This window comes from Mobula hypostoma, chromosome 2 (assembly GCF_963921235.1).
Source record: "Mobula hypostoma chromosome 2, sMobHyp1.1, whole genome shotgun sequence".
In the NCBI taxonomy this organism is placed as follows: Eukaryota; Metazoa; Chordata; class Chondrichthyes; order Myliobatiformes; family Myliobatidae; genus Mobula; species Mobula hypostoma.
Window position 1 is genome coordinate 35,143,443 of NC_086098.1, and position 26,853 is coordinate 35,170,295.

The window sequence follows — 26,853 nt, forward strand, 5'->3', positions numbered from 1 at the left end:
CAGATGAAAGCCCAAGAAGAGTTTATTCATCGTATACACCAGGAAAGCACTAGATCATTTTGCATGGCAGAGTTTGTCATTGAAATGTCAGTTAAAATTGATACCTGTTCCCAGCCGGAAGCCTGAGAAGAGTTTATTCATGATTAGTAAATCCGTTAATTGGCATGTCATTGATACAGATCAATTCATTTAATTGAGGTAGCAAAAGGTAAAACAATAATAGAGTGCAGGATAAAGTTACAGAGAAAATGCAGTGTAGGTAGACAATAAGGTGCAAGGTCACAGCGAGGTAGATTGCGAAGTCAAGAGTCTAGCTTTTGTACTATGAAACCTTTCAACAGTCTTATAACAGCAGGATAGTAGCCTTGAGCCTGGTGTCCATGGTTTCAAGCGTTTGTATCTACTGTCCAATGTGATGGAGAAGAAGACAGTATACTTGTGGTGGGTGGGATCATTGATTATGGTTGTGAAAAGTGTAATTACGGAGGGGAACCTGTTTCTATGATGTGCTGAGCTGTGTCCACAGCTCTCTGTAGCTACTCGAGGTCATGGGCAGAGCAGTTACCATACCAAGCATTTAGGCATCCAGACAGGATGCATTCTATGGTGTGTCAATAAACGCTGGTGAGAGCCAAAGTGGACATGCCAAATTTCTTTAGCTTCCTGAGAAAGTAGAGCGTTTCTTGGTGGTGAGTTTTCTTGGCTGTGGCATCTAAGCAGTTGGACCAGGATGAGCTAATGGTGATATTCACTCCTTAGAAACTTGAAATTTAGAAGACTCTCAACCTCAGCACTGACGGTTGATATAAATAGGAGCATCGGCACTGTACTGCCCAATTTTCTGAAGTCATTGTCATGACACCAGGTCATAAACATAGAAAACATAGAAAATAGGTACAGGAGTAGGCCATTCGGCCCTTCGAGCCTGCACCGCCATTTATTATGATCATGGCTGATCATCCAACTCAGAACCCCGCCCCAGCCTTCCCTCCATACCCTCTGATCCCCGTAGCCACAAGGGCCATATCTAACTTCCTCTTAAATATAGCCAATGAACTGGCCTCAACTGTTTCCTGTGGCAGAGAATTCCACAGATTCACCACTCTCTGTGTGAAGAAGTTTTTCCTAATCTCGGTCCTAAAAGGCTTCCCCTTTATCCTCAAACTGTGACCCCTTGTTCTGGACTTCCCCAACATTGGGAACAATCTTCCTGCATCTAGCCTGTCCAATCCCTTTAGGATTTTATACGTTTCAATCAGATCCCCCCTCAATCTTCTAAATTCCAACGAGTACAAGCCCAGTTCATCCAGTCTTTCTTCATATGAAAGTCCTGCCATCCCAGGAATCAATCTGGTGAACCTTCTTTGTACTCCCTCTATGGCAAGGATGTCTTTCCTCAGATTAGGGGACCAAAACTGCACACAATACTCCAGGTGTGGTCTCACCAAGGCCTTGTACAACTGCAGTAGTACCTTCCTGCTCCTGTACTCGAATCCCCTCGCTATAAATGCCAGCAAACCATTCGCCTTTTTCACCGCCTGCTGTACCTGCATGCCCACTTTCAATGACTGGTGTATAATGACACCCAGGTCTCGTTGCACCTCCCCTTTTCCTAATTGGCCACCATTCAGATAATAATCTGTTTTCCTATTTTCGCCACCAAAATAGATAACTTCACATTTATCCACATTAAATTGCATCTGCCATGAATTTGCCCACTCATCCAACCTATCCAAGTCACTCTGCATCCTCTTAGCATCCTCCTCACAGCTAACACTGCCACCCAGGTTCGTGTCATCCGCAAATTTGGAGATGCTGCATTTAATTCCCTCATCTAAGTCATTAATATATATTGTAAACAACTGGGGTCCCAGCACTGAGCCTTGCGGTACCCCACTAGTCACCGCCTGCCATTCTGAAAAGGTCCCGTTTATTCCCACTCTTTGCTTCCTGTCTGCTAACCAATTCTCTATCCACATCAATACCTTACCCCCAATACCGTGTGCTTTAAGTTTGCACACTAATCTCCTGTGTGGGACCTTGTCAAAAGCCTTTTGAAAATCCAAATATACCACATCCACTGCTTCTCCCCTATCCACTCTACTAGTTACATCCTCAAAAAATTCTATGAGATTCGTCAGACATGATTTTCCTTTCACAAATCCATGCTGACTTTGTCCGATGATTTCACCGCTTTGCAAATGTGCTGTTATCACATCTTTGATAACTGACTCCAGCAGTTTCCCCACCACCGACATTAGGCTAACCGGTCTATAGTTCCCCGGTTTCTCTCTCCCTCCTTTTTTAAAAAGTGGGGTTACATTAGCCACCCTCCAATCCTCAGGAACTAGTCCAGAATCTAACGAGTTTTGAAAAATTATCACTAATGCATCCACTATTTCTTGGGCTACTTCCTTAAGCACTCTAGGATGCAGACCATCTGGCCCTGGGGATTTATCTGCCTTCAATCCCTCTTGTCTTCCTGTAGTCTTAATCATCACTATTTGAGATACGGCCCACTATGCTCATATCATCTGCACATTTTGTCATTGGAGTCAGAGCAGAATCTGGCCATGTAGTGGCATATGTATAGAGAACAGAATAAATGGCAGAGGATGCAGCCTTGTGGCTCACCAGTGTTGAGGATAATCACGCTGGAGGTGTTTCTACAGATTGTGGTCTGTCGGTCAGGAAGTCAGGCATCCACTTACAAAGGGAGGTGTTGAGTCCCAGGTCTAGGAGTTTGGAGTTGAGTTTGCTTGTTAGCAGGACAGGAATGTTGAAAAGTCAAGGTTTTTTTTCCAGAAATGGTCAAGTTGTGACCTCATTTCGGAACACAATATGTTTTGATGCAGTAAAGAATGAAAAGAAGTTCCTGCCTGAGACCACAATCAGGTACCACAAATATAAATTTGTCACTAACTGCCAATGGGGAAATCAGGCAAAACTTATTTCCCCTAGAGGTTTAAATGTGCAACTTGTTGGTATGAAAGGGCAGGTTTTTGTTTATTTTATCAATTTACTGGGTATAAATGTTACTAGAGGGGCCAGCTTCTGTTTCTGAAGATTTACAAATAGGATTGCACATTGTGTAGTCATCACAATGATGATGAATCTCCACACTTTTGACTTTATGTTAGAAGGAGGGTTATTGATGAAGCTGCTAAAGATGGTTGTGTCTAGTAAGTTATGTCGAAGAACTCCTACAGCTATACCTTGTGACTGGGATGATTGACTTCTTGAATTGTAACTATTTTTCTTTGTGCAAAGTGCGATGACAAGAATTATTGCATCCTTCCCTTGATACACAGTGGTTGCAGTTTTACGAGGGTTGTTCGACGAATGATGAATCAAGTGCTTCCTTGATGTCAAGGACAGTCATCCTTGCTTCTCCATTGGAATTCAGCTCCTTGTCCATGGAGCAATGATCCCAAAGTGGGGCACTATGGTAGCGTTCGAGTTAGCGTGACACTAGTACAGCTCGGGGCACTCCAGCGTTCAGAATTCAATTCCAGCGCCATCTGAAGGAACTGGTATGTTCTCCGTGTAACCCTGTGGGTTTCCTCCAGGTGCTCCAGTTTCCTACCACAGCCCAAAGTCATACGGGTTAGTAGGCTAGTTGGTCATTGTACATTGCCCTGTGATTAGGCTGGTGTTAAGAAGGTGGGTTGCAGGGTGGTGCGGCTCATTAGGCTGGAAGAACCTGTTCTAGATAAACTAAAATTAAAATTAAACTGAAACTAGGTCTCGATGAACAAATTATTGGTAGGTTCAGGTCCATGACACTGTTGATGACATCTTTCCTGATGATTAAGAGTGGATCAATCAGTCGATAGCCAGATTGGATTTGTTCTACATTTTGTAGAAAGGACATCAATCAGCAATTTTCCGAAGTATTGGCTGGAGGGTGTGCTGAAAGTGCTTGGCTTCAGGTGTGTCTATTTCTAAGGCACAGCGACAACTCGCGGATACTTCCTCTTATTTACCCCTCGATCGTGACCCCACTAAGGAGCACCAGGCCATTGTCTCCCACACTATCAACGACTTTATCCGCTCAGGGGATCTCCCATCCACTGCTACCAACCTTATCGTTCCCACACCCCGCACTTCCCGTTTCTACCTCCTACCCAAGATCCACAAACCTGCCTGTCCTGGCCGACCTATTGTCTTAGCTTGCTCCTGCCCCACCGAACTCGTTTCTGCATACCTCGACACTGTTTTATCACCCCTTGTTCAATCCCTTCCGACCTATGTTTGTGACACTTCTCACGCTCTTAAACTTTTCGATGATTTTAAGTTCCCTGGCCCCCACCGCTTTATTTTCACCATGGATGTCCAGTCCCTATATACTTCCATCCCCCATCAGGAAGGTCTCAAAGCTCTACGCTTCTTTTTGGATTCCAGACCTAATCAGTTCCCCTCTACCACCACTCTGCTCCGTCTAGCAGAATTAGTCCTTACTCTTAATAATTTCTCCTTTTGCTCCTCCCATTTCCTCCAAACTAAAGGTGTAGCTATGGGCACCCGTATGGGTCCTAGCTATGCCTGCCTTTTTGTTGGGTTGGTGGAACAATCTATGTTCCGTGCCTATTCTGGTATCTGTCCCCCACTTTTTCTTCGCTACATCGACGACTGCATTGGCGCTGCTTCCTGCACGTATGCTGAACTCATTGACTTTATTAACTTTGCCTCCAACTTTCACCCTGCAATCAAGTTTACCTGGTCCATTTCCGACACCTCCCTCCCCTTTCTAGATCTTTCTGTCTCTGTCTCTGGAGACAGCTTATCCACTGATGTCTACTATAAGCCTACTGACTCTCACAGCTATCTGGACTATTCCTCTTCTCACCCTGTCTCTTGCAAAAACGCCATCCCCTTCTCGCAATTCCTCCATCTCCGCCGCATCTGCTCTCAGGATGAGGCTTTTCATTCTAGGACGAGGGAGATGTCTTCATTTTTTAAAGAAAGGGGCTTCCCTTCCTCCACTATCAACTCTGCTCTTAAACGCATCTCCCCCATTTCACGTACATCTGCTCTCACTCCATCCTCCCACCACCCCACTAAGAATAGGGTTCCCCTGGTCCTCACCTACCACCCCACCAGCCTCCGGGTCCAACATATTATTCTCCGTAACTTCCGCCACCTCCAACGGGATCCCACCACTAAGCATATCTTTCCCTCCCCTCCTCTCTCTGCATTCCGCAGGGATCGCTCCCTACACAACTCCCTTGTCCATTCGTCCCCCCCATCCCTCCCCACTGATCTCCCTCCTGGCACTTATCCGTGTAAGCGGAACAAGTGCTACACATGCCCTTACACTTCCTCCCTTACCACCATTCAGGGCCCCAAACAGTCCTTCCAGGTGAGGCATCACTTCACCTGTGAGTCGACTGGGGTGATATACTGCGTCCGGTGCTCCCGATGTGGCCTTTTATATATTGGTGAGACCCGACGCAGACTGGGAGACCGCTTTGCTGAACATCTACGCTCTGTCCGCCAGAGAAAGCAGGATCTCCCAGTGGCCACACATTTTAATTCCACATCCCATTCCCATTCTGACATGTCTATCCACGGCCTCCTCTACTGTAAAGATGAAGCCACACTCAGGTTGGAGGAACAACACCTTATATTCCGTATGGGTAGCCTCCAACCTGATGGCATGAACATTGACTTCTCTAACTTCCGCTAGGCCCCACCTCCCCCTCGTACCCCATCTGTTACTCTTTTTTATGCACACATTCTTTCTCTCACTCTCCTTTTTCTCCCTCTGTCCCTCTGAATATACCTCTTGCCCATCCTCTGGGTCACCCCCCCCGCCCCCGTCTTTCTTCCCGGACCTCCTGTCCCATGATCCTCTCGTATCCCCTTTTGCCTATCACCTGCCCAGCTCTCGGCTCCATCCCTCCCCCTCCTGTCTTCTCCTATCATTTTGCATCTTCCCCTCCCCCTCCAGCTTTCAAATCCCTTACTCACTCTTCCTTCAGTTAGTCCTGACGAAGGGTCTCGGCCTGAAACGTCGACTGCGCCTCTTCCTATAGATGCTGCCTGGCCTGCTGCGTTCACCAGCAACTTTGATGTGTGTTGTTTACTAGCTCCATCAGAGTCGTGTTTAGTTCCCAGTGGCGTCAGTCATTCAAAGGGAAATTGGATCGGCACAAAAAGAAAAATCCTTGGCATTGGAGAGGGTCCAGAGGAGGTTCATGAGAATGATCCTGGGAATGAAGACCACTTGATAGTTCTGGGCTTGTACTCACTGGAGGTTAGAGGAATGGTTGGGGGGTGGGGGATCTCATTAAAACCTATCAAATATAGATTGGCCTAGATAGAGTGAATGTAGAGAAGGTGTTTCCTATAGTGGGATAGTCTAGGACCAGAGGGCACAGCCTTAGAATAGAAGGTCGTCCCTTTAGAACAGATGAGGAGAAATTCCTTTCGCCAGAAGGTGGCGAATCTTTGGAATTCATTGCTACAGGTGCCGGTAGAGGCCAGGTCAGTGGGTATATTTAAAACAAAGGTTGATATTTTCTTGATTAAAAAGGCTTCAAAGGTTACGATGAGAAGGTGGGAGGATGGGGTTGAGAGTGGGTTAATTCACTCTTGTACCTCATAAAGTGGCTTCTGAATGTATGTTCCTGGTCTTGTGCTGCTGTAGCCCATCCATGTCAAGGTAAGACATGTTGCACATTCAGTGACGCTCTTCTTTAGTAACGCATGATTATTTGAGTTACTGTTGCCTTCCTATCAGCTTGAACTACAGTAATTTGGCTATTCTTCTCTGACCTCTCTCATTAACAAGACATTTTCGCCCACAGAACTGCTGCTCGCTGGATGTTTTTAGTTTTTTTTTGAACCAGTTTCTGTAAACTCTAGAGATTGTTGTGCGTGAAAATGGCAGGCGATCAGCAATTTCTGAGATACTCAAACCACCCGGTCTGGCATCAACAATCATATGCATTGATTTGTTGCCATTTGATTGGCTGATTATATATTTCCATTAACAAACAGTTGTAGAGGTGTACCTAATAAAGTGGCCTTTGAGTGTGAATCAGCCATGATGGAATGACAGAGCAGAAGCAATGGGCTGAATGGCCTAATTCTGCTCCTATATCTTATGATCTTCACACTGTTTAGATAGGTATATCGACTGGGTTAAATTATTAAAGTATTTATGTGAGAATAATATTGTACAATACTTTAAAGCTAACTATATTTTTGTGATCAATATTGATATACTGCATGCTCTTCTTTTATAATTGCATTGACGAAAAAAAGTTTGATCTCGAGGCATCGATGGTTTTGAATAGATTTCTATCACTGAAACATGCGTGACTAATCTAGAATTACTAATGAAGGTGTTTAGAAATGGAGGGGGAACATTCTGTTGGAGCACTGTGGGGATTATTGCCAGGCAAAATTAGCCAAAGTCTTTTCTTGTGTCTCTTTACTAGTTGAGGTAGTGGAAAGTTAATTTATTATTTATACTTCTGATCAACATCCATGGAAAGAAAGGATCAACAGGAGAGCGAAAAGAGAAGGACATGAATAATAATTTTGAGATACCTACTATACTCTGAGACAGTGATGGAATGTTACCCAGTGATCCCATCTCTAGTTATTTCACAATAGGATAGCATTAATTGATAACATAACTAGCAAGTGTTACCAACAAATCTAAAAATTGTTTGTTTGTCTGTCCCTCCCCCATCCAATTTATTAAAGCAATAATTTACAGCACCAGTACACAGTGTTATATAGTCACACAGCAGAAAACTGCTACCATGGGCAGAGGTTGGTTTATTCTATCATAATAAATCAATCTGTTCCCACAGCACTTTAGATGAAAAAATATTTTCCCTACTATTTAAGGGATCTGTTCCTGAGCTCCGCACAGACCCACAAGGTGAGAAATAATATACAAGCCTCAGTAAAATAATAATGTATTGACAGAAATAGACAGATCAAATGATATTATTCAGAGCTATGTTGGAAAAGCAGGATGAAGGGGATTGACAGAAAGGACATGAATGTAGCACTGTGAGGAACTGACTACAAACCAGCAACAGCGGGTAGTGAAAGCAGAAGCTGGAGTCAATGGCAGACTGCTGCAGTGCATTGGGAGATACAAGTGTGCATTGTGGAGCTCCTCACAGCACTGCAGAGGCAAGGTGAGCTCATATCAGCAGAAGATCAGATGACAGAAATATACTTGAAAGCTGAAATGAGTGATCTACAGAGAACAAGGATTATGCTACAAGTAAAATCACACACACCAGACACCTTTCTTGTATAACTGTCTTCAAGCTCAGGAAGGTCAGAGGAGCAGTGGGCTTTAACATGGGTCCAGCTGCTGACAAGGAGAATCCGGGCCATTGCAAGCTGTTAGATAAAAGAACCAGGACTGTCACCTGCAGTCTCCCCAAGACCACTTCATTTTTTTTCCTATTCACGTAGTCTGAACTATCAGCCACTTCTAAAACACCCATGATGTTTGGACTCCACCAATGGGGAATGCCTCTTGGCTTCAAGCAACGGCTTCTATTTGAAATTCATATCCTTCCTGACCTTACATAATGGAGAAGTGTGTAGTTACGTCCCGGCTCCTGCCTCCATATCCCTAGTTCCTATTGGAAATCAAAGCTGACACTTCCGTTTTAAAACAATTGAAAAGTCATCACTGGTTATAACAGTCATGCATTGAATCAAGAGTGGAGGAAGAGAATGTAGCTGGCAAGCAGAGCTAAAAGAAACAGCTTTCTCCTATATTGTAAGCAAATGAGAACAGAAGAACATAAGAAGTGCAAGCAGTAGTCATTCAAACCTTTGAGCTTGCTCGACCATACAGGAAGATCACGGCAGGCATTGTACCTCAACACCATTTTCATGCCTTATCCCAAAACTCTTGATTCCTTGAATATCCAGAAATGTATCAATCTCCTCAATCTGTGATAAATAACTAAGCTCTGGAGCCCTATAGGGTAGATAGTTCCAAAGGTTCATCACCGAGTGAAAAAAACATTCCATCTCAGTCTTAAAGGCTGAACCTTTATCTCATTATAAATGCGTTAGCCAAGTAACACACACAAAATGCTGGTGGAACGCAGCAGGCCAGGCAGCATCTATAGGAAGAAGTACAGTCCATGTTTCGGGTTGAGACCCTTCATCAGGACTAACGGAAAGAAGAGATAGTAGGAGATTTGAAAGTAGGAGGGAGAGACCCGAAATGATAGGATAAAACAGGAGAGGGAGGGATTAAGCCAAGAGCTGGGAAGTTGATTGGCAAAAGGGATACAAGACTGGAGAAAAGGGAGTATCATGTGACGGAAGGCCTTGGAAGAAAGAAAGGGGGAGGGGAGCACCAGAGGAAGATGGAGGACAGGCAAGGAGTATTTGCGAGAGGGAAAGAGAGAGAAAAAAATTAGGGATTGGGTAAGAAGGGGAGGAGGGGCATTAACGGAAGTTAGAGAAATAAATGTTCATGCCTTCAGGTTGGAGGCTACCCAGACGGAATGTAAGGTGATGTTCCTCCAACCTGAGTGTGGCTTCATCTCGATAGTAAATGAGGCCATGGACTGACATATCGGAATGGGAATGGGACGTGGAATTAAAATGTGTGGCCACTGGGAGATCCTGGTTCCTCTGGTGGACAGAGCGTAGGAGTTCAGTGAAGCAGTCTCCCAATCTTCGTCAGGTCTCACCAATATATAGAAGACCACACCGGGAGCCATCTTGTAAAAGGAAGACGTCTTGTAAAGATGCCATCCCCTTCTCTCAATTCCTCTGTCTCCTACGCATCTGCTCTCAGAATGAGGCTTTTCATTCCAGGATGAAGGAGATGTCTTCCTTTTTTAAAGAAAGGGGCTTCCCTTCCTCCACCATCAACTCTGCCCTCAAATGTATCGCTCCCATTTCACACACATCTGCTCTCACCCCATCCTCCCGCCACCCCACTGGGGATAGAGTTCCTCTTGTCCTCGCCTACTACCCCATCAGCCTCTGTGTCCAACATATAATTCTCTGTAACTTCCACCATCTCCAACGGGATCCCACCACCAAGCACAACTTTCCCTCCCCCCACTTTTTGTCCCCCCATCCCTTTCCACCGATCTCCCTCCTGGCACTTATCCTTGTAAGTGGAACAAGTGCTACACATGCCCTTACACTTCCTCGCTCACCACCATTCAGGGCCCCAGACAGTCCTTCCAGGTGAGGCGACACTTCACCTGTGAGTCGGTTGGGGTGATATACTGTGTCCAGTGCTCCTGATGCGTCCTTCTATATATTGGCGAGACCCAACGCAGATTGGGAGACCACTTCGCTGAACACCTACGCTCTGTCCACCAGAGGAAGCAGGATCTCCCAGTGGCCACAGATTTTAGTTCACGTCCCATTCCCATTCTGACATGTCTATCCACGGCCTCCTCTATTGTAAAGATGAAGCCACACTCAGCTTGGAGGAACAACACCTTACATTCCGTTTGGGTAGCCTTCAATCTGATGGCATGAATATTGATTTCTCTAACTTCCATTAATGCCCCTCCTCCCCTTCTTACTCCATCCCTAATTTATTATTTATTTAGTTCTCTCTCTCTTTCCCTCTCACAATAACTCCTTGCCTGTTCTTCATCTTCCTCTGGTGCTCCCCTCCCCCTTTCTTTCTTCCAATGCCTTCCGTCCCACGATACTCCCCCTTCTCCAGCCTTGTATCCCTTTTGCCAATCAACTTCCCAGCTCTTGGCTTCATCCCGCGCCCCCCCCCATCTTCTATTATTTCGGGTCTCCCTCTCCCCCTCCCACTTTCAAATCTCTTACTATCTCTTTTCTCCGTTAGTCCTGACGAAGGGTCTCGGCCCAAAACGTCGACTGTACTTCTTCCTATAGATGCTGCCTGGCCTGCTGCATTCCACCAGCATCTTGTGTGTGTTGCTTGAATTTCCAGCATCTGCAGGTTTCCTCGTGTTTACGTTAGCCAAGGGATAGATTTTGTAGTCCCTATGTTTTGCTATGTTTACCTCTCATTCTTATGAACTCTTGAGATCTCTCCTCAAACAATAGTCGCACAAACCAAGAAGCAGCCATTGTATTTCTATATGGAGGTTCATTAGGTGAGAAGACTAAAACTGCAGAAAACCGCAGGTGTGAGTTCACCAAGGTCCTTTATATTTCTAATAAAAATTCAAGCTATTCAAATTCCCTTACAAAAAGTTAATAACAAAATGTCTTCCAATCTGCTTGCTGAGCAGAGTGGGAGACATCATTCATGATGTTATTGGTCCTCAGAAAGACTTCAGAAAGGGTAAGACGAGGGAACAAAAAGCAATACTCATAGAGGGATCAGAGGTGGAGAGAGAGAGCTACTTCAAATTCCTGAATGTCAATATTTTTGAGGACCTAACCTGGATGCAACATGTTGATGCAGCTATAAAGAAGGCAAGACAGCGTCTATATTTCATTCAGAGTTTGAGGAGCTTTGGTTTGTCAACTAAAAGACTTGAAAATTTCTACAAGTGTACCGTGGAGAGCATTCTGACTGGCTGCATCACTGTCTGATATGGGGGGAGTGGGGGGAGCGCTACTGCACAAGATCGAAGTAAGTTGTAGAAAAATGTAAAATTAGTCAGCTTCATCATGGGCAGTATCCTCTGTAATATCCAAGACATCTTCGAGGAGCGGCACCTGAGGAAGGTGGCGTCAACCAATAAGGATCCTCACCACCCACCCCATGCCTGCTTCTCATTGTTACCATTGGGAAGAAGGTACAGAAACCTGAAGGTGCACACGCAGCAACGGCTTCTTCCCCTCTGCCACCTGATGTCTAAATGGACATTGAACCCATGAAGACTCCCTCACTACTTGTTTGATTTCTATTACTTTTACACGACTTATTTTAACTTAAACTATTATATACGAGGGGTGAATGATAAGTTTGTAGCCTAATGTAGAAGGGGTCAATTTTGGAAAACCTAGCACATTTATTTTTCAACATAGTCCCCTCCTACATTTACACACCTAGTCCAGCGGTCGTGGAGCATACAGATCTTGGACCTCCAGAAAGTGTCCACAGCGGGGGTGATTGATAGGTTCATGGCCTAAGGTAGAAGGAGAAGAGTTATACAACTCTCGTTACAAAGCTTGAAGTTAGTAACTCATCTCCTCCTAGCTTGGGCCACAAACTTATCAATCACCCCTGATGAGTTATTAAATTCAAACTTTCTGCATAACCATTCAAAGAGTTGAACTGCATGTTCATGTAAAGAGAGCTGTATAACACAACTCCTTCTACCTTAGGCCACGAACCTATCAATCAACCCTGCTGTGGACACTTTCTGGAGGTCCAAGATCCGTATGCTCCACGACCGTTGAACTAAGTGTGTAAATGTAGGAGGGGACTATGTTGAAAAATAAATGTGCTAGGTTTTCTAAAATTGTCTCCCTCTACCTTAGGTCACAAACTTATCAATCACCACTCGTATATATACAGTGCCTATAAAAAGTATTTACACGCTTGGAAGTTTTCAAGTTTTATTGTTTTACAACATTGAATCACAGTGGGTTTAATTTGACTTTTTTTGACACTGATCAACAAAAAAAGTCTCTTTTGTGTCAAAGTGAAAACATCTCTACAAAGTGATTTAAATTAATTACAAATATAAGACACAAAACAATTGATAGCATAAGTATTCACCCTCTTTAATGTGACACACCAAATCATCACTGATACAGCCAATTAGTTTTAGATGTCACATAATTAGTTAAATGGAGATCTGCTTTTGGAGACATATGTGCAGTCAAGGTGTTTCAACTGATCGTAGTAAAAATACACTTGTATCTGAAAAGTCCAACTAGGTGAGTCAATACCCAGGCAAAAACTACACCATGAAGACAAAAGAACACATCAAGCAATACCATAAAAAGGTTATTGAAAAACACAGGTCAGGAGATGGATACAAGAAAATTTCCAAGTCACTGAATATCCCTTGGAGTACAGTTAAGTCAATCATCAAAAAAGGGAAAGAATATGGCACAGCTGTGAATCTGCCTGGAACAGGCTGTCCTCAAAAACTGACTGACCGTGCAAAAAAGGGACTAGTGAGGGAGGCCACCAAGAGACCTGTGACAACTCCGGAGGAGTTACAAGCTTCAATGGCTGAGATGGGAGCGACTTTGCATACAACTGTTGCCAAGGTGCTTTATGGGAGAGTGGCAAAGAGAAAGCTACTATTGAAACAAAAAACACACAAAATCTTGGCTAGAGCTTGCCAGGAGGCATGTGGGAGACTCTGAAATCATCAGAAAGAAGGTTCTATGGTCTGATGAAAACAAAATTGAGCTTTTCGGCCATCAGACTAAAGGCTATGTTTGGCTTATGGACATCAAAAACACATCATTCCTACCGTAAAGCATGGTGGTGGCTGCATTATGCTGTGGGGATGCTTCACTGCAGTAGTCCCTGAAAGACTCATGAAGGTAGAGGGAAATGAATACAGAACGATACAGGGAAATCCAGGAAGAAAACAAGAGAACTGTGACTTGGGTGACTTACTTTTCAGCAAGACAAGGAATGGCTTAAAAACAACAAAGTTAGTGTCCTGGAGTGGCCAAGTCAGAGTCCAGACCTCAATCCAATTGAGAATTTGTGGCGAGAGTTGAAAAGGGCTGTTCACTCATGATCCCCATGCAAGCTGACAGAGCTTGAACAGTTTTGTAAAGAAGAATGGGGAAAAATCGCAGTGTCTAAATGTGCAAAGCAAATAGAGACCCATCCACATAGATGCAAGCTGTAATTGCTGCCAAAGGTGCATCTACTAAATACTGATTTGAGTAATTATGCAATCAATTATCATGGGCTTAATAATTGTAATAAATTTAGACCAAATTGTAGAAATTTATTTTCACTTTGACATGAAAGAATCTTTTCTGTTGATCAGTATCAAAAAAGCCAAATTAAATCTACTGTGATTCAAAGTTGTACAACAATGAAGCAGGAAGACCTCCAAGGGGGTGCTGAATACTTTTTATAGGGACTGTACTTACTGTAATTGTGATTTTTTTTTTCTCTGTTTATTTATCATGTAGTTCACTGCACTGGTGCTGTAAAGTTAATGAATTTCACGACACAGGCCGGAGATATTAACTCTGATTCTGATTTTCTTTTCTGGCACTTTCTGTACATATCTCCTTGATGGTGAATAGGCTGGTGCAGGCGATTTTCATTAGCTTCCTGTCTGCTGTGGTCCAGTTTCCATACCATGCAATGATGCAGCTTGTTGGGATTCTCTCCACTGCTCAACTGTAACCTTGAGCATTGTCCAGCTCTCTTCAGTCCCCTCAGAAAGTAGAGGCATTGGTGAGCTTTCCTGACTATGTCAATTATGTACACGAGAGATTGTGCGAGATCTGCACTCCCAGATGTTTGAAATTGCTCGCACTTTCCTCTGCTGTGCCACTGATGTAAAGAAGGGCATGAGTGACAGGAGTTCTCCTGAAAGATGATAACCATCTCCTTCGTCTTGTTGATGTTGAATAGAGGCTATTCACCTGGCACCAGACCTCGAGTTCTTTGACCTCCTCTCTGAAGGCAGTCTCACCATTGTTGGTGATGAGCCCCACCACTGTCATGTCATTGACAAACTTGACAATGTGGTTACTCGGATGTTTGGCCATGCAGACACGCGTGAGTAGAGTGTTCAGCAACGGGCTCAGCACAGAGACTGAATCTGCACGCTTCACCGCTTTTGCTATGGCAGCCATTCTAACAAAGACTGCAAGAATTGTATGAGGTTTGGAATGCAGTGCAGACCTGCAAACAAACTAGCTTCTCCTCTACTAACTCTGTCTACACTTCCCACAGCCTAAAGAAAGCAGCCAACTTAATCAAGCACCCTCTCACGCCAATCATTCTCTCTTCTCCCCTTTCCCATCGTACAAGCTTGAAAGCATGTATGACCAGACTTAAGGACAGCTTCTATCAGACTGTTCACAGACTCTTTGTTGGACCCTTCATACACTAAAGAACTCTTCATGATGAAGTGATCCTCTACATGCTCAACTTCCGATCTCCCAATCTACCTCATTGTAGCTCTTGTGTGGCTTAGCTGCACAGCACTTTCTCTGCATCACCCTTTTCTGCATTCAGTTTCCTTTTTACTGCCTTGATGTACTTACACACAGTGTGATCTGACTGGACGTTATACAAGCAAAAGCTTTTCACTGAATCTTGGTACATGTGATTAATAAACCAACACAGCATTACACTGCCTTGTCAAATTTTTCCACTCACATCTTGAGTTTCACACTCTGTAGGACAGTACTCCATGGAATTGGACTCTGCATTAACTCCAATTGTTAGCTAAACCTTCCTGTTTTCAAACAAGCTAAAATTGCAATGACCCACACCAGAATCTGCCAATAGTGATTACTGAGTAATAATTACCAGGGAATGAGTCCTCCGGTGGATATAAAAGATCACACTACTTTGAAGAAAAGTAAAAAAAAAACTATTTCTGATGTCGGAGCCAATATTCACCACATCAGAAAACATGAGTGGAAAAAAACAAATCTTCTGGCTATTGTTGTTTGTAGGTCTGATATTACAATTTGAGTGCCACATTTTATACATTACAACCGTGTTGTATACTTCAAAGGTACTTCATTTACTTTGGATATTCTGAAAGGTGAGTCTTTCTGAATTCTTCTTTTCTTGAAGGCATTAAAAGCCCAACAGTTATTTGAATTAATTTAAGGATGCATAATATGCTGCTATGATGTACAGCAAATAACTAAATAATCTGGATGCATCTTAGTTCAATAGTGAGGCATTAATTCTCTTGGCACTAATCTGCTTGCAAAGTACCATAATTCAGCCCAATAACAATCGGATTCTCTTATGGTCTCAAGTGAATGCTTATTTCGATTACACTGATATTTCTTCTGCTGCTGGTGCTGTTAGGATAAGGTTAGATGTGAAGTGAAAAACTAGGGATGCTGGCAATCTGAAATAAAAATGGGAAACAGGAAATACTCAGCATCTTTGGTGAGAGAAACAGTTAACAGTTTGAAGCTGATGATTTGGCTAACTTTTCATCAGAACCAGGAAAAAATTAGAATTAAAAATTGTCCATTGGTGCCAACCATATCACAGATATTTCCCTGTGTTGTTTTCACTTAGCTCTGATGAAGCATGAACGAACTGAAACATTAACTTTATTTCACTCTCCACAGAACCTGCCTAACTTCTTGAATATTTACAATATTTTCTATTATTAAACCAGAAATGAAAATCCAAGCTATTTTATTTCACAGCAAAATGAAGTTCTGAACCATAATAAGCTAATTTAATTGCGACAATTTATCTTCATAGCTTCAAGGCTTCTAGCTTTATTTTCCATTTCAATCCAAAAGAACACCAGTTACAGAGTTGGATCATCTGGCTTGACTCAGACAAGAAGACATTTAAAAGGTAAGGATAACAACTGTGGGGAAACTTGATTTTCTGGACATTCAGGAGATATCAAGGCCTTGATTAAGAGAAAAAAGAACGTGCATAGCAGGTATAGGCAGTAGGAACCAATGAGGTGCTTACGTAGTATAAGAAATAAAGACCATAACAAAAAAGCTTTGACTAGTGACCAATCCGGACATTGGACAGAGGGCATTTCACACAGGTCCACTGCCTGAGTGGTGCAATGGCCTTTGCTGCAACTTATTAAAGGCAGAAGTTGAAAGATTCTTGATTGGTCAGGGCATGAAGGGATATGGGGAGAAGGCAGGAGATTGGGCCTGAGAGGAAAATTGGATCAGCCATGATGAAATGGGGGAGCAGACCAGATGGGGCTAATGGACTAAATCTGCTCCTACATCTTATAGTCATACGATATAGGAGCAGAATTATGCGATTTGTCCCATCGACTCTGCTTCGCTATTTCATCATGGCTGCTCAATTGTTCCTCTCAGCCCCAATGTCCTCCATTCCTCCTGTATCCCTTCAAGCCCTGACCAATCAAGAATCTTTGCCTTAAATATACATTAAGTAAATATACTTAAATATACATTGCCTGTGGCAATAAATTCTACATATTTACCACTCTCTGGCTAAAGAAATTCCATCTCATCTCTGTTCTGAGAGAATGGCCCTCTATTCTGAGGCTGTGTCTTCTGGTATTAGACTCTCCCACCACAGGATGCATCCTCTCCACATTCACCCTATCAAAGCCTTTCACCATTCGATAGGTTTCAATGAGGTCACCCTCATTATTCTGAATTCCAGTGAATACAGGCCCAGAGCCATCAAACACTCTTTATATGACAAACCATTCAATCCTGGAATAATTTTCGTGAAACTCCATTGAATCCTCTCCAGCTTCAGTAAATCCTTTCCAAGATAAGGGGCGCAAAATTGCTCACAATACTTCAAGTGAGGCCTCACCAGTGCTTTATGAATTCTCGAGATTTTATATTCAAATCCTCTTGAAATGAATGCTAACGTTGCATTTCTCTTCTTCACCACAGACTTAACCTGCAAATGAACCTTTAGGGAATCCTGCACATGGACTCCCAAGTCCCTTTGTGCCTCAGACTTTCGTATTTTCTCTCCATTTACAAAATAGTCAACCCTTTCATTTCTTCTACCAAAGTTCATGAACAGGCACTTCCTGACACTGCATTCCATCTGCCATTTCTTTACCTATACTTCTGATCTCTCTAGATCCTTCTGTAACCTCACTACTTCCTCAAAACTACCTGCCCCTCCACCTATCTTTCTATCTTCAGCAAAGATTGCAATGAAGCCATCAATCCCATTGCCAAAATCATTGACATATAATGTAAAAGAGGTGGTCTCAAACAAGTCCCTGTTGAACACCACTAATCACTTGCCGCCAACCAGAAAAGGCTCCCTTTAATCCTAGTTTTTGCCTCCCGCCGACCAGCCACTGCTTTATCCATGCTAGAACCTTTCCTGTAATACCACGGCTTGTAGCAAGAGAAGACTTAAGAAATAAATCAGGAGGGCTACAAGAAGGCATGAAATTGCTCAAGCAGATAATGTGAAGTAGAATCCTAAGAGATTCTACAGAAATGTTAAGAAAAGAGGAATCCAAGAGACAAAATTGGTCATCTGGAAGATCAAAATGGTAATTCATGTGTGGAGCCAAACAGATCGGGAAGATCATAAATAATACTTTTGCATCTGTATTTACTCACGGCATGCACATTGATATCTGCCAGTCTTTGTTTAGGCATATTATATGTAAAATTCTATTGTATTTCTTTTATTCCTGCAGCTGCTTACAAGAAGATGAATCTCGAGGTGGTATATGATAGTATATACACTAGACACTTGGATAATAATTTTACCTTGAGCTTTGAACTATGAACTTTGAAATGTGATGATGTACAAAAGGTCAATATTGTTTTCAGAAGTGTGCTTTTGAAGGCCCCTCTCTGTTGTGCGTACATTTCTAGTTCAGTTCCCTGTGGCGGTGCTCTGGCAGGAGATAAGTAGGAGTCTCATTAAGCTGCATAAGTGGCCACTTCTAGTTGTTCTCACCATGTCCCCTGGAGACTTGCAAATCTCCCCATGAAGATGTGGCAGGAGATCTGAAGCACCCCGTGGAAATTCACACTTTGCAGAGATAGAATCAACTCCAATGAAAGCTCAGCTTCAGCATGGACTCTTTTATATCAAAGTGGCAGGACTTTCATTTTAATATCACATAAAATATCAGCTTTAATATATTCCTTTGATATGGAAATAGAAACTGCAAATATATTTATCCCCCTAAGACTTCTAAGCCTGCTGCAAAAATCTGTAGCTCAAATGAGCACTCGCAATTCCCTGAATCACAAGATTTCCATTCCCCATTCTGGTTCCCCTTTTACACCTTCTCTTCTTACATGCTAACACCTCCCTCTGGTTCTCCTCCTCATTCCCTTTCTTCCAAGGTCCACTGTCCTCTCCTATAAAATTCCTTCTTCTTCAGTTCTTCCACCTGACACCTCTCAGTTTCTCAGTTTCTCCTCCGTCCCCCAGCTTCCTACCTTCGCCCTCACCTGGTTTCACCGATCACCTCTGGGCTTGTACTCCTTCCCCTCCCCCAGCTTCTTCTTCTGGTTTCTTCCTCATTACTTTCCAGTCTGATGAAGCATCCCCCGTCAAAATGTCGACTGCTTATTCCTCGCCATTGGTGCTACCTGACCTGCCCAGTTCATGCAGCACTTTGTGCGTGTTACTTTTGATTTCCAGCATCTGCAGGATCTCTTGTGTTTGTCACAAGATTTGTAATTGTTACTTCTCAGTAGTGGATTTATTTGGTCTGGCATTGACTCCAATGAAAACTGGCACTTGCTGAGCAAAACTGTATTAAGCAGGAAGTAATAGAGTCTGCAAGATTTTATAAACAGTAACAAAGAAATAAAATGAAACAGTGCAACATTACCAGTTGTGATATTGCGTAACCAATGATGACATCTCCTTCAGGAACATCCCAGGATACACTGGCTGAGTTGGCCTTCAGTTGACTAACAGTGACATTCACAGGAGCTGGTGGTCTATCAGCTGAAAGACACAAATTAGTTGTGGAAATAAGACATATTTCCTCAGGCAGTTGTCAAAAAATGTGACAAATATTTATCTCTAAGAGCAGTAAGACATTGAAATGGTCATCTGGCGTCAGCAACCGATGGAACACTGTTACTTTTATGATCGTAAGGATGAAGTTTAAGGAATACTTCATTTAAATAAAAGCATTCACTTAGTTAGCCCTTTGAGCAACATTTATCACCTCAATAAAATGAGGGTATCATTTCTGAAAATGTCTGCAAAATATTGCTGTCTTTTTTGGTATCATTAGACCCACTCCTTCCTCCCTCAGGTGAAAGAAATGAGATGGTTGGGCTTCAGGGATCTCAAGTCCCATAAATGGCTGATGGCTTCTACTCCTTCAGGATGAAGTGATTTGCATCTACATATTAGATGTAATGATTTCACAGAGGGGTGGTGAAATACCCTTGGCATGGATTGGGAACCAACTGCAATCAAGAGGTATGGTGATAGGAGCCAGTAATACAAACAAGAGCCAGTCTTCAGTTGAATGAATATACAGCACTCTCTGTGAAGACAGCAAGTAACTGGCTCAGAACAGACCACTTAAGAGATGTTGTTTAGAAATCAACATACTGTTGTATACATCAACCAAACTTACAAATAAAAGTGCTGAGTTAATTGCCCTACATCAAACTGGGCATCAGAAAACATTAGCTGAGATGTTTGCACCACTATAATCGAATTCAAGGAAGATTCCAGGTTAGCTATTTGGATACTTAGCAAAGGCACCTTAATAGACATACTTGCCTGTCAATGAACATGCAAGAAGTTTGTGTACCAAGACAGTCAGCCTTCATAACGCTAATGAGGATCAGAATCAGAAACAGGTTTATTATCACTGACATATGTCATGAAACGTGTTGTTTTCCAGCATAAATATAGTAAAAAAATTATATAAGTTCCAAAAGAAATACATAGTGCAAAAGGCAAAAACATTAGGTAGCGTTCATGGGTTCATGGAGCGACCGTTCAGAAATCTGATGGCAAAGGATAAGCTCTTCAGGCTCTGGCATGTCCTCCCCAATGGTAACATACCAAATCTCCTCAAATTCCCAATGACACAGAGCCGCTGACTTGCCTTCTTCATGATTTTGCATGTCTGCCATTTTTGCACTCAGAAGCTTTTAGAATCCTGATTTACTTTGTCTCAAATGTGTTTAATGGTCTTGTCAGTTATGTGCTCCCTTGTAAATATGTAACTCTATGGAACCTAAAATGTTGAAGTAAGCCGCAGTGGTAATTTTAGAAATTAGGCATAAACATAGACATAGAAAAGCACAGCACACGAACAGGCCATTCGGCCCACAATATTGTACCGAACCAGCTAGAGAGTAAATCATAAACACCCAAACACTAATTCTTCCTACCTACACCATATCCATATCCTTCCATCTTCCTTACATCCATGTGCCTATCCAAGCATCTTTTAAAAACCTCTAACCTATTTGCCTCTACCACCATACCAAGCTATGCATTCCAGGTATCCACAACTCTCTGAGTAAAAAACTTACCCCTCACATCTCCCTTGAACCTACCCACTCTCTCCTTCAAGGTATGCCCTCTGGTATTAGACACTTCAAATCATGGGAAACAGATAATCTCAGTCCACTCTGTCTATGCCTCTCATAACCTTGTAAACCTCTATCTAATCTCCCCTCAGTCTCCTATGACTCAGAGAAAACAACCCACGTTTATCTAGTCTTTCATGACAGCCCATGCCCTCTAAACCAGGCAACTTCCTGGTGAACCTCTTCTGCACCTTCTCCAAAGCCTCAACATTCTTCCTATAGTAGGGCAATCAGAACTGTAAGCAATACTCCAGATGTGGCCTCATCAGAGTTTTATAAAGTTGCAACATAACTTCTTGACTTTTGAATTCAATGTCTCGACTAATAAAAGCAAGCGTTCCATAGGCCTTCTTAGCCACCTTATTGACCTGTGTAGGAGCTATGAACTTGGATCCCAAGATCTCTCTGCGCAGCAACACTGCTAAGGACCCTGCCCTTTACAGTGTACTGTCTCCTTACATTTGCCCTACGAGGAGCAACACCTCACATTTATCTAGATTAAACCTCATCTGTCATTTCTCAGCCCATATCAGAAACTGGTGTATATCATGCTGTATTCTTTGCCAATCTTCTACACTATCCACAATTCCACCAATCTTTGTATCATCTGTAAATTTACCAACCTGCACATCTACATTTACATCCAGCTCATTATTATGCATTAGGAACAGGAGAGCCCCAGCACAATTATATTCAGTTATTTGCTGTTACTGTTGTTCTTAAAGAGTATGAAAACTTAATGTGCTTTATGTTGCTGAAGATACGAAGATAGGTGGAGGGGCCCGTAGTGCTGGGGAAACAGGGAGTCTGCAGAGAGACTTGTAGGATAGATTGGAAGAATGGGCAAAGAAGTGGCAAATGAAATATAATGTTGGAAAGTGTATGGTTATGCACTTTGGCAGAAGAAATAAACAGGCAGACTATTATGTAAATGGGGAGAGAATTCAAAGTTCTGAGATGCAATGGGACTTGGGAGTCCTCGTACAGGATACCCTTAAGGTTAACCTTCAGGTTGAGTCAGTGGTGAAGAAGACGAATGCAATGTTGGCATTCATTTCTAGAGGAATAGAGAATAGGAGCAGGGATGTGATGTTGAGGCTCTATAAGGCGCTGGTGAGACCTCACTGGGAGTACTGTAGGCAGTTTTGGTCTCCTTATTTAAGGAAGAATGTGCTGACGTTGGAGAGGGTATAGAGAAGATTCACTAGAATGATTCCGGGAATGAGAGGGTTAACATATGAGGAACGTTTGTCCGCTCTTGGACTGTATTCCTTGGAGTTTAGAAGAATGAGGGGAGACCTCATAGAAACATTTCGAATGTTGAAAGGCATGGACAGAGTGGATGTGGCAAATTGTTTCCCATGATGGGGGAGTCTAGTACGAGAGGGCATGACTTAAGGATTGAAGGGCGCCCATTCAGAACAGAAATGCGAAGGAATTTTTTAGCCAGAGGGTGGTGAATCTATGGAGTTTGTTGCCACGGGCGGCAGTGGAGGCCAAGTTATTGGGTGTATTTAAGGCGGAGATTGATAGGTATCTGAGTAGCCAGGGCATCAAAGGTTATGGTGAGAAGGCGGGGGAGAATGGATCAGCTCATGATAAAATGGCGGAGCAGACTTGATGGGCCGAATGGTCGATTTCTGCTCCTTTGTCTTATGGTCTTACGTTCAGGGAAATTCCTCCTGGCGATTCTCCACCAAGTTTCCTCTGCATGCCTATCTGTTATGCTGAATAAAGGCTGGTAACATCTATAGTTCTGCGTGGATCATTCAAAGTCCTGGCACAGTCTTTACAATGAGTATATGAATAAAAGGAACCAAATGCTGTTGTGTAGCTCTGAGAGGTGCTGTTCCATCATACCAGCTGTCTGGTGTAGGCATGGACTGAGTGAAGTGAGGTTGCTATCTTGCTCAAAGGGAAGACATAACCAACAGCTCATCATCAGGCCATTTTCTGTGAGTTTCCAGAAACTAGCAAAATTGTTGGCAAAAGACTGTCAATAGCTAGTCCATCTATTTCTTAAAAGAAGAAATCCATGACTTGTACCACAGGAAGAAAACAGGAAAGCAAAATGTTTTAGAACTTTTTTTAAATAAGTAGAAATCATAACAGTGGTATATAGACTACTGTTCCCCTGACTTCTCTTTGTACCTTGCACACTACTACTCTAGAATCTGTCATGGACCCATTTTCAGCCCTATTCTTTTTCTCATTTGCAAATTGCTCCATAGCAAGAACTTTGGACATATATATGTCGGTGACATTTCCTCCTAATGTTCTACAACACATTTCCACTGCCTCTTTTGCCTGTCCAAAATGCAGTCATAGGTACACAATGCATCCAATAGCACTTCAGAACTTAAACAACTAAAAAGTCGTAGACACAAGAGACTGTAGATCAACATAAAGGAGCTGGAGGTCTGATGAATGCTATCAACCGAAACACTAATTGTCCGCAGCTGCTGCCTGACCCATTGAATAGCAATTCTCCAATCCACTTACTTAATTGGCTCTTTAAAAAACCTTTGGGTACAATTTATCTCATAAAATTCATGCCTGATCTCTCTGATACTGAAAAATATCAAGCTGTTCTATCACACTAATCTTAACTACAGGCTATAGTAATTTCCTTACTTCAGATATGATGCTAACTATTCTATAATACCTGGTTTCTCACAGTTGCATTTATAACTCAGAAATTTCTACAGATGTACAATGGAGAGCATTCTAACTGGCATCATCACTGTCTGGTATAGGGAGGGGGCACTGCACGTGATCAAAGTTAGCTGCCAGAAGTTGTGAACTCAGTCAGCTCCATCAAGGGCACTAGCCTCCCCAACATCCAGGACATCTTCAAGGAGCGATGCCTCTAAAAAGGAGGCTTCCATCATTAATGATCCCCATCACCCAGGACATTCCCTCTTCTCATTGCTACCATCAGCTAGGAGCTACAGGAGCCTGAGTGCACACACTCAGCAATTCAGGAACAGCTTCTTTCCCGCTGCCATCTGATTTCTGAATGGACACTGAATCCATGAACACTACCTCACTACATTTTTTTTCTTTTTGCACTACTTATTTAATATGTTTAAATATACTTGCTGTAACTTACAGTTTTTATTATTATGTATTGCGGTGTACTGCTCTGCATAACAATAAATGTCATGATGTATGCCTGTGTTATTAAACCTGATTCTGAATCTGATTAACAGACCGCATGTACATTTCCAATACTTAGTGTAATATAATTGTCATGCACTTTGAACAATCTCTTTCAGTAACTATCTACACATGGTTATGACAGCAAATACTCAGATGTATCACTTCCATTGAGAAGGTGAAAAAACATTGACGTCAAACAGCAAACATCATATGGTAACTGTTCTGGGACCTCTACTTTTTGTGATTTTTATTAACGACCTGGATGTGGGGGTAGAAGGGTGGGTTGGCAAGTTTGCAGATGACACAAAGGTTGGTGGTGTTGTAGATAGTGTAGAGGATTGTCAAAGATTGCAGAGAGTCATTGATAGGATGCAGAAGTGGGCTGAGAAGTGGCAGATGGAGTTCAACCCGGAGAAGTGTGAGGTGGTACACTTTGGAAGGACCAACTCCAAGGCAGAGTACAAAGTAAATGGCAGGATGCTTGGTAGAGTGGAGGAGCAGAGGGATCTCGGGGTACATGTCCACAGATCCCTGAAAGTTGCCTCACAGGTGGATAGGGTAGTTAAGAAAGCTTATGGGGTGTTAGCTTTCATAAGTCGAGGGATAGAGTTTAAGAGTCGCGATGTAATGATGCAGCCCTATAAAACTCTGGTTAGGCCACACTTGGAGTACTCTGTCCAGTTCTGGTCACCTCACTATAGGAAGGATGTGGAAGCATTGGAAAGGGTACAGAGGAGATTTACCAGGATGCTGCCTGGTTTAGAAAGTATGCATTATGATCAGAGATTAAGGGAGCTAGGGCTTTATTCTTTGGAGAGAAGAAGAATGAGAGGAGACATGATAGAGGTGTACAAGATAATAAGAGGAATAGATAGAGTGGATAGCCAGCGCCTCTTCCCCAGGGCACCACTGCTCAATACAAGAGGACATGGCTTTAAGGTAAGGGGTGGGAAGTTCAAGGGGAATATTAGCGGAAGGTTTTTCACTCAGAGAGTGGTTGGTGCGTGGAATGCACTGCCTGAGTCAGTGGTGGAGGCAGATACACTAGTGAAGTTTAAGAGACTACTAGACAGGTATATGGAGGAATCAGAAGTGGGGGCTTATATGGGAGGCAGGATTTGAGGGTCGGCACAACATTGTGGGCCGAAGGGCCTGTACTGTGCTGTACTATTCTATGTTCTATGTAACTTGTTTTAAAGAATCCTATTATTTATAACTTAAAGTCAATTTGGTTTGCTATTCAAAATAAAGTTGCATTCAAAAATATCAAAGATTGGCAAAAGGTTGATCAGTATATTAAACTGATGAGCATTGTTTGAACAAGGCATAAAATTAATGCACTATTCATAAAACCTTATCAGTGCATCAATCCAAAATTGCCTAATTAAGACTAATTGTGCAATGATCACATTTCTATTTATCAGCTCAGTGATCTCATTATTCCAAATTCATTCCTCTTTATGACAGAACGTTAACGTATCCATGTATGTATTACTTGATGGATGAGCCAAGAGGGCATTTTGGATTCCACGTCATTCTTTTGTTCCACAAAACATGCTGATGGAGAGAGCTACTGCACAGAATTAATGGTCAGATCATGAGTCCATCTTATGTGGTTCCAGATATGGTCATATTTCCTCAAAGAACAGTTGCCTAGTATTTTCAGTGCGCCCCAGCGGATATGTGTCATGGATACTGGTTGTCCAAGGTAATAAATACAGTAGTATTGTCCAGAAGTATCACCCACTTTCACTTTCTAAGAGAAAGAATTAGCAACTTGAAGATCACTGTAAAATATTCTGCAGAAGAAAAGGATGAGTTCCAGTGCTGTCCATAGATTCCATTTGCCAGGATTTTCTTTTCCTTGATGCAAGGGGGAGGATGAGCTGAATTGCCACAACTGAGAGGTGCCTAGCAACCTGGAGCAGGTTCTGAGTGACACACAGACCTCACACTTTGTATCCTGATGTGCCACCGTGGAACATCCCACTGGACATTGGTGGCCTGTTGCTGTCAAGAGCTTTCAAATTGCTTTACCTCTCAGACAGATGAAAAAGTGAATTACTTAAAAATAAAGAAGTAATTTAAAACACTTTAAAATGCAAACAAATAATCAAAAGGGTAATGTTTTAAATGGGATCCCTGCCGGTAAGCCTTGCAGGTTGGGGGGTCCTGTGCAAAGTACATTTCTGAGCAGATCAGTGATGAACCCAGCGGTAGAGTCGGAGGTCCGTGGAAGCTTGATACATGCTCAGGATTGAACGACTGACAGATGGGGGTTCTCTATGGAACCAACATCCATTAATCAGTACAATTTGGTCCAACCTGTAAATGTACAATGCCACCTTATGACACCTGCAGTCACTAAAATTCCTTTCTTCCAATTCTGCAGACACATCAAAATGAGCACAAATATCACCATTCCATTGAAACTGGAGCATTAATAAAGCTCCAACACTGAGTGGGTTCTAGCAGTTCATTTCATATTAGCATGATGGCATGGAGTGTAGACAGCAATGAACC

General features: G+C 42.7%; 1 protein-coding gene across 2 annotated transcripts in view; it reads right to left on the minus strand.

Moving 5' to 3' along the window:
* The window catches only part of fndc4a (fibronectin type III domain containing 4a), a 220,680-nt gene that overhangs the window by 118,415 nt on the left and 75,412 nt on the right, over positions 1 to 26,853 (minus strand). For both annotated transcript variants that reach the window (XM_063070869.1, XM_063070859.1), the window contains exon 2: positions 19,434 to 19,552. In XM_063070869.1, coding sequence (XP_062926939.1) covers positions 19,434 to 19,552 — 119 coding nt within the window. The remainder of the gene's footprint in view (positions 1 to 19,433; positions 19,553 to 26,853) is intronic.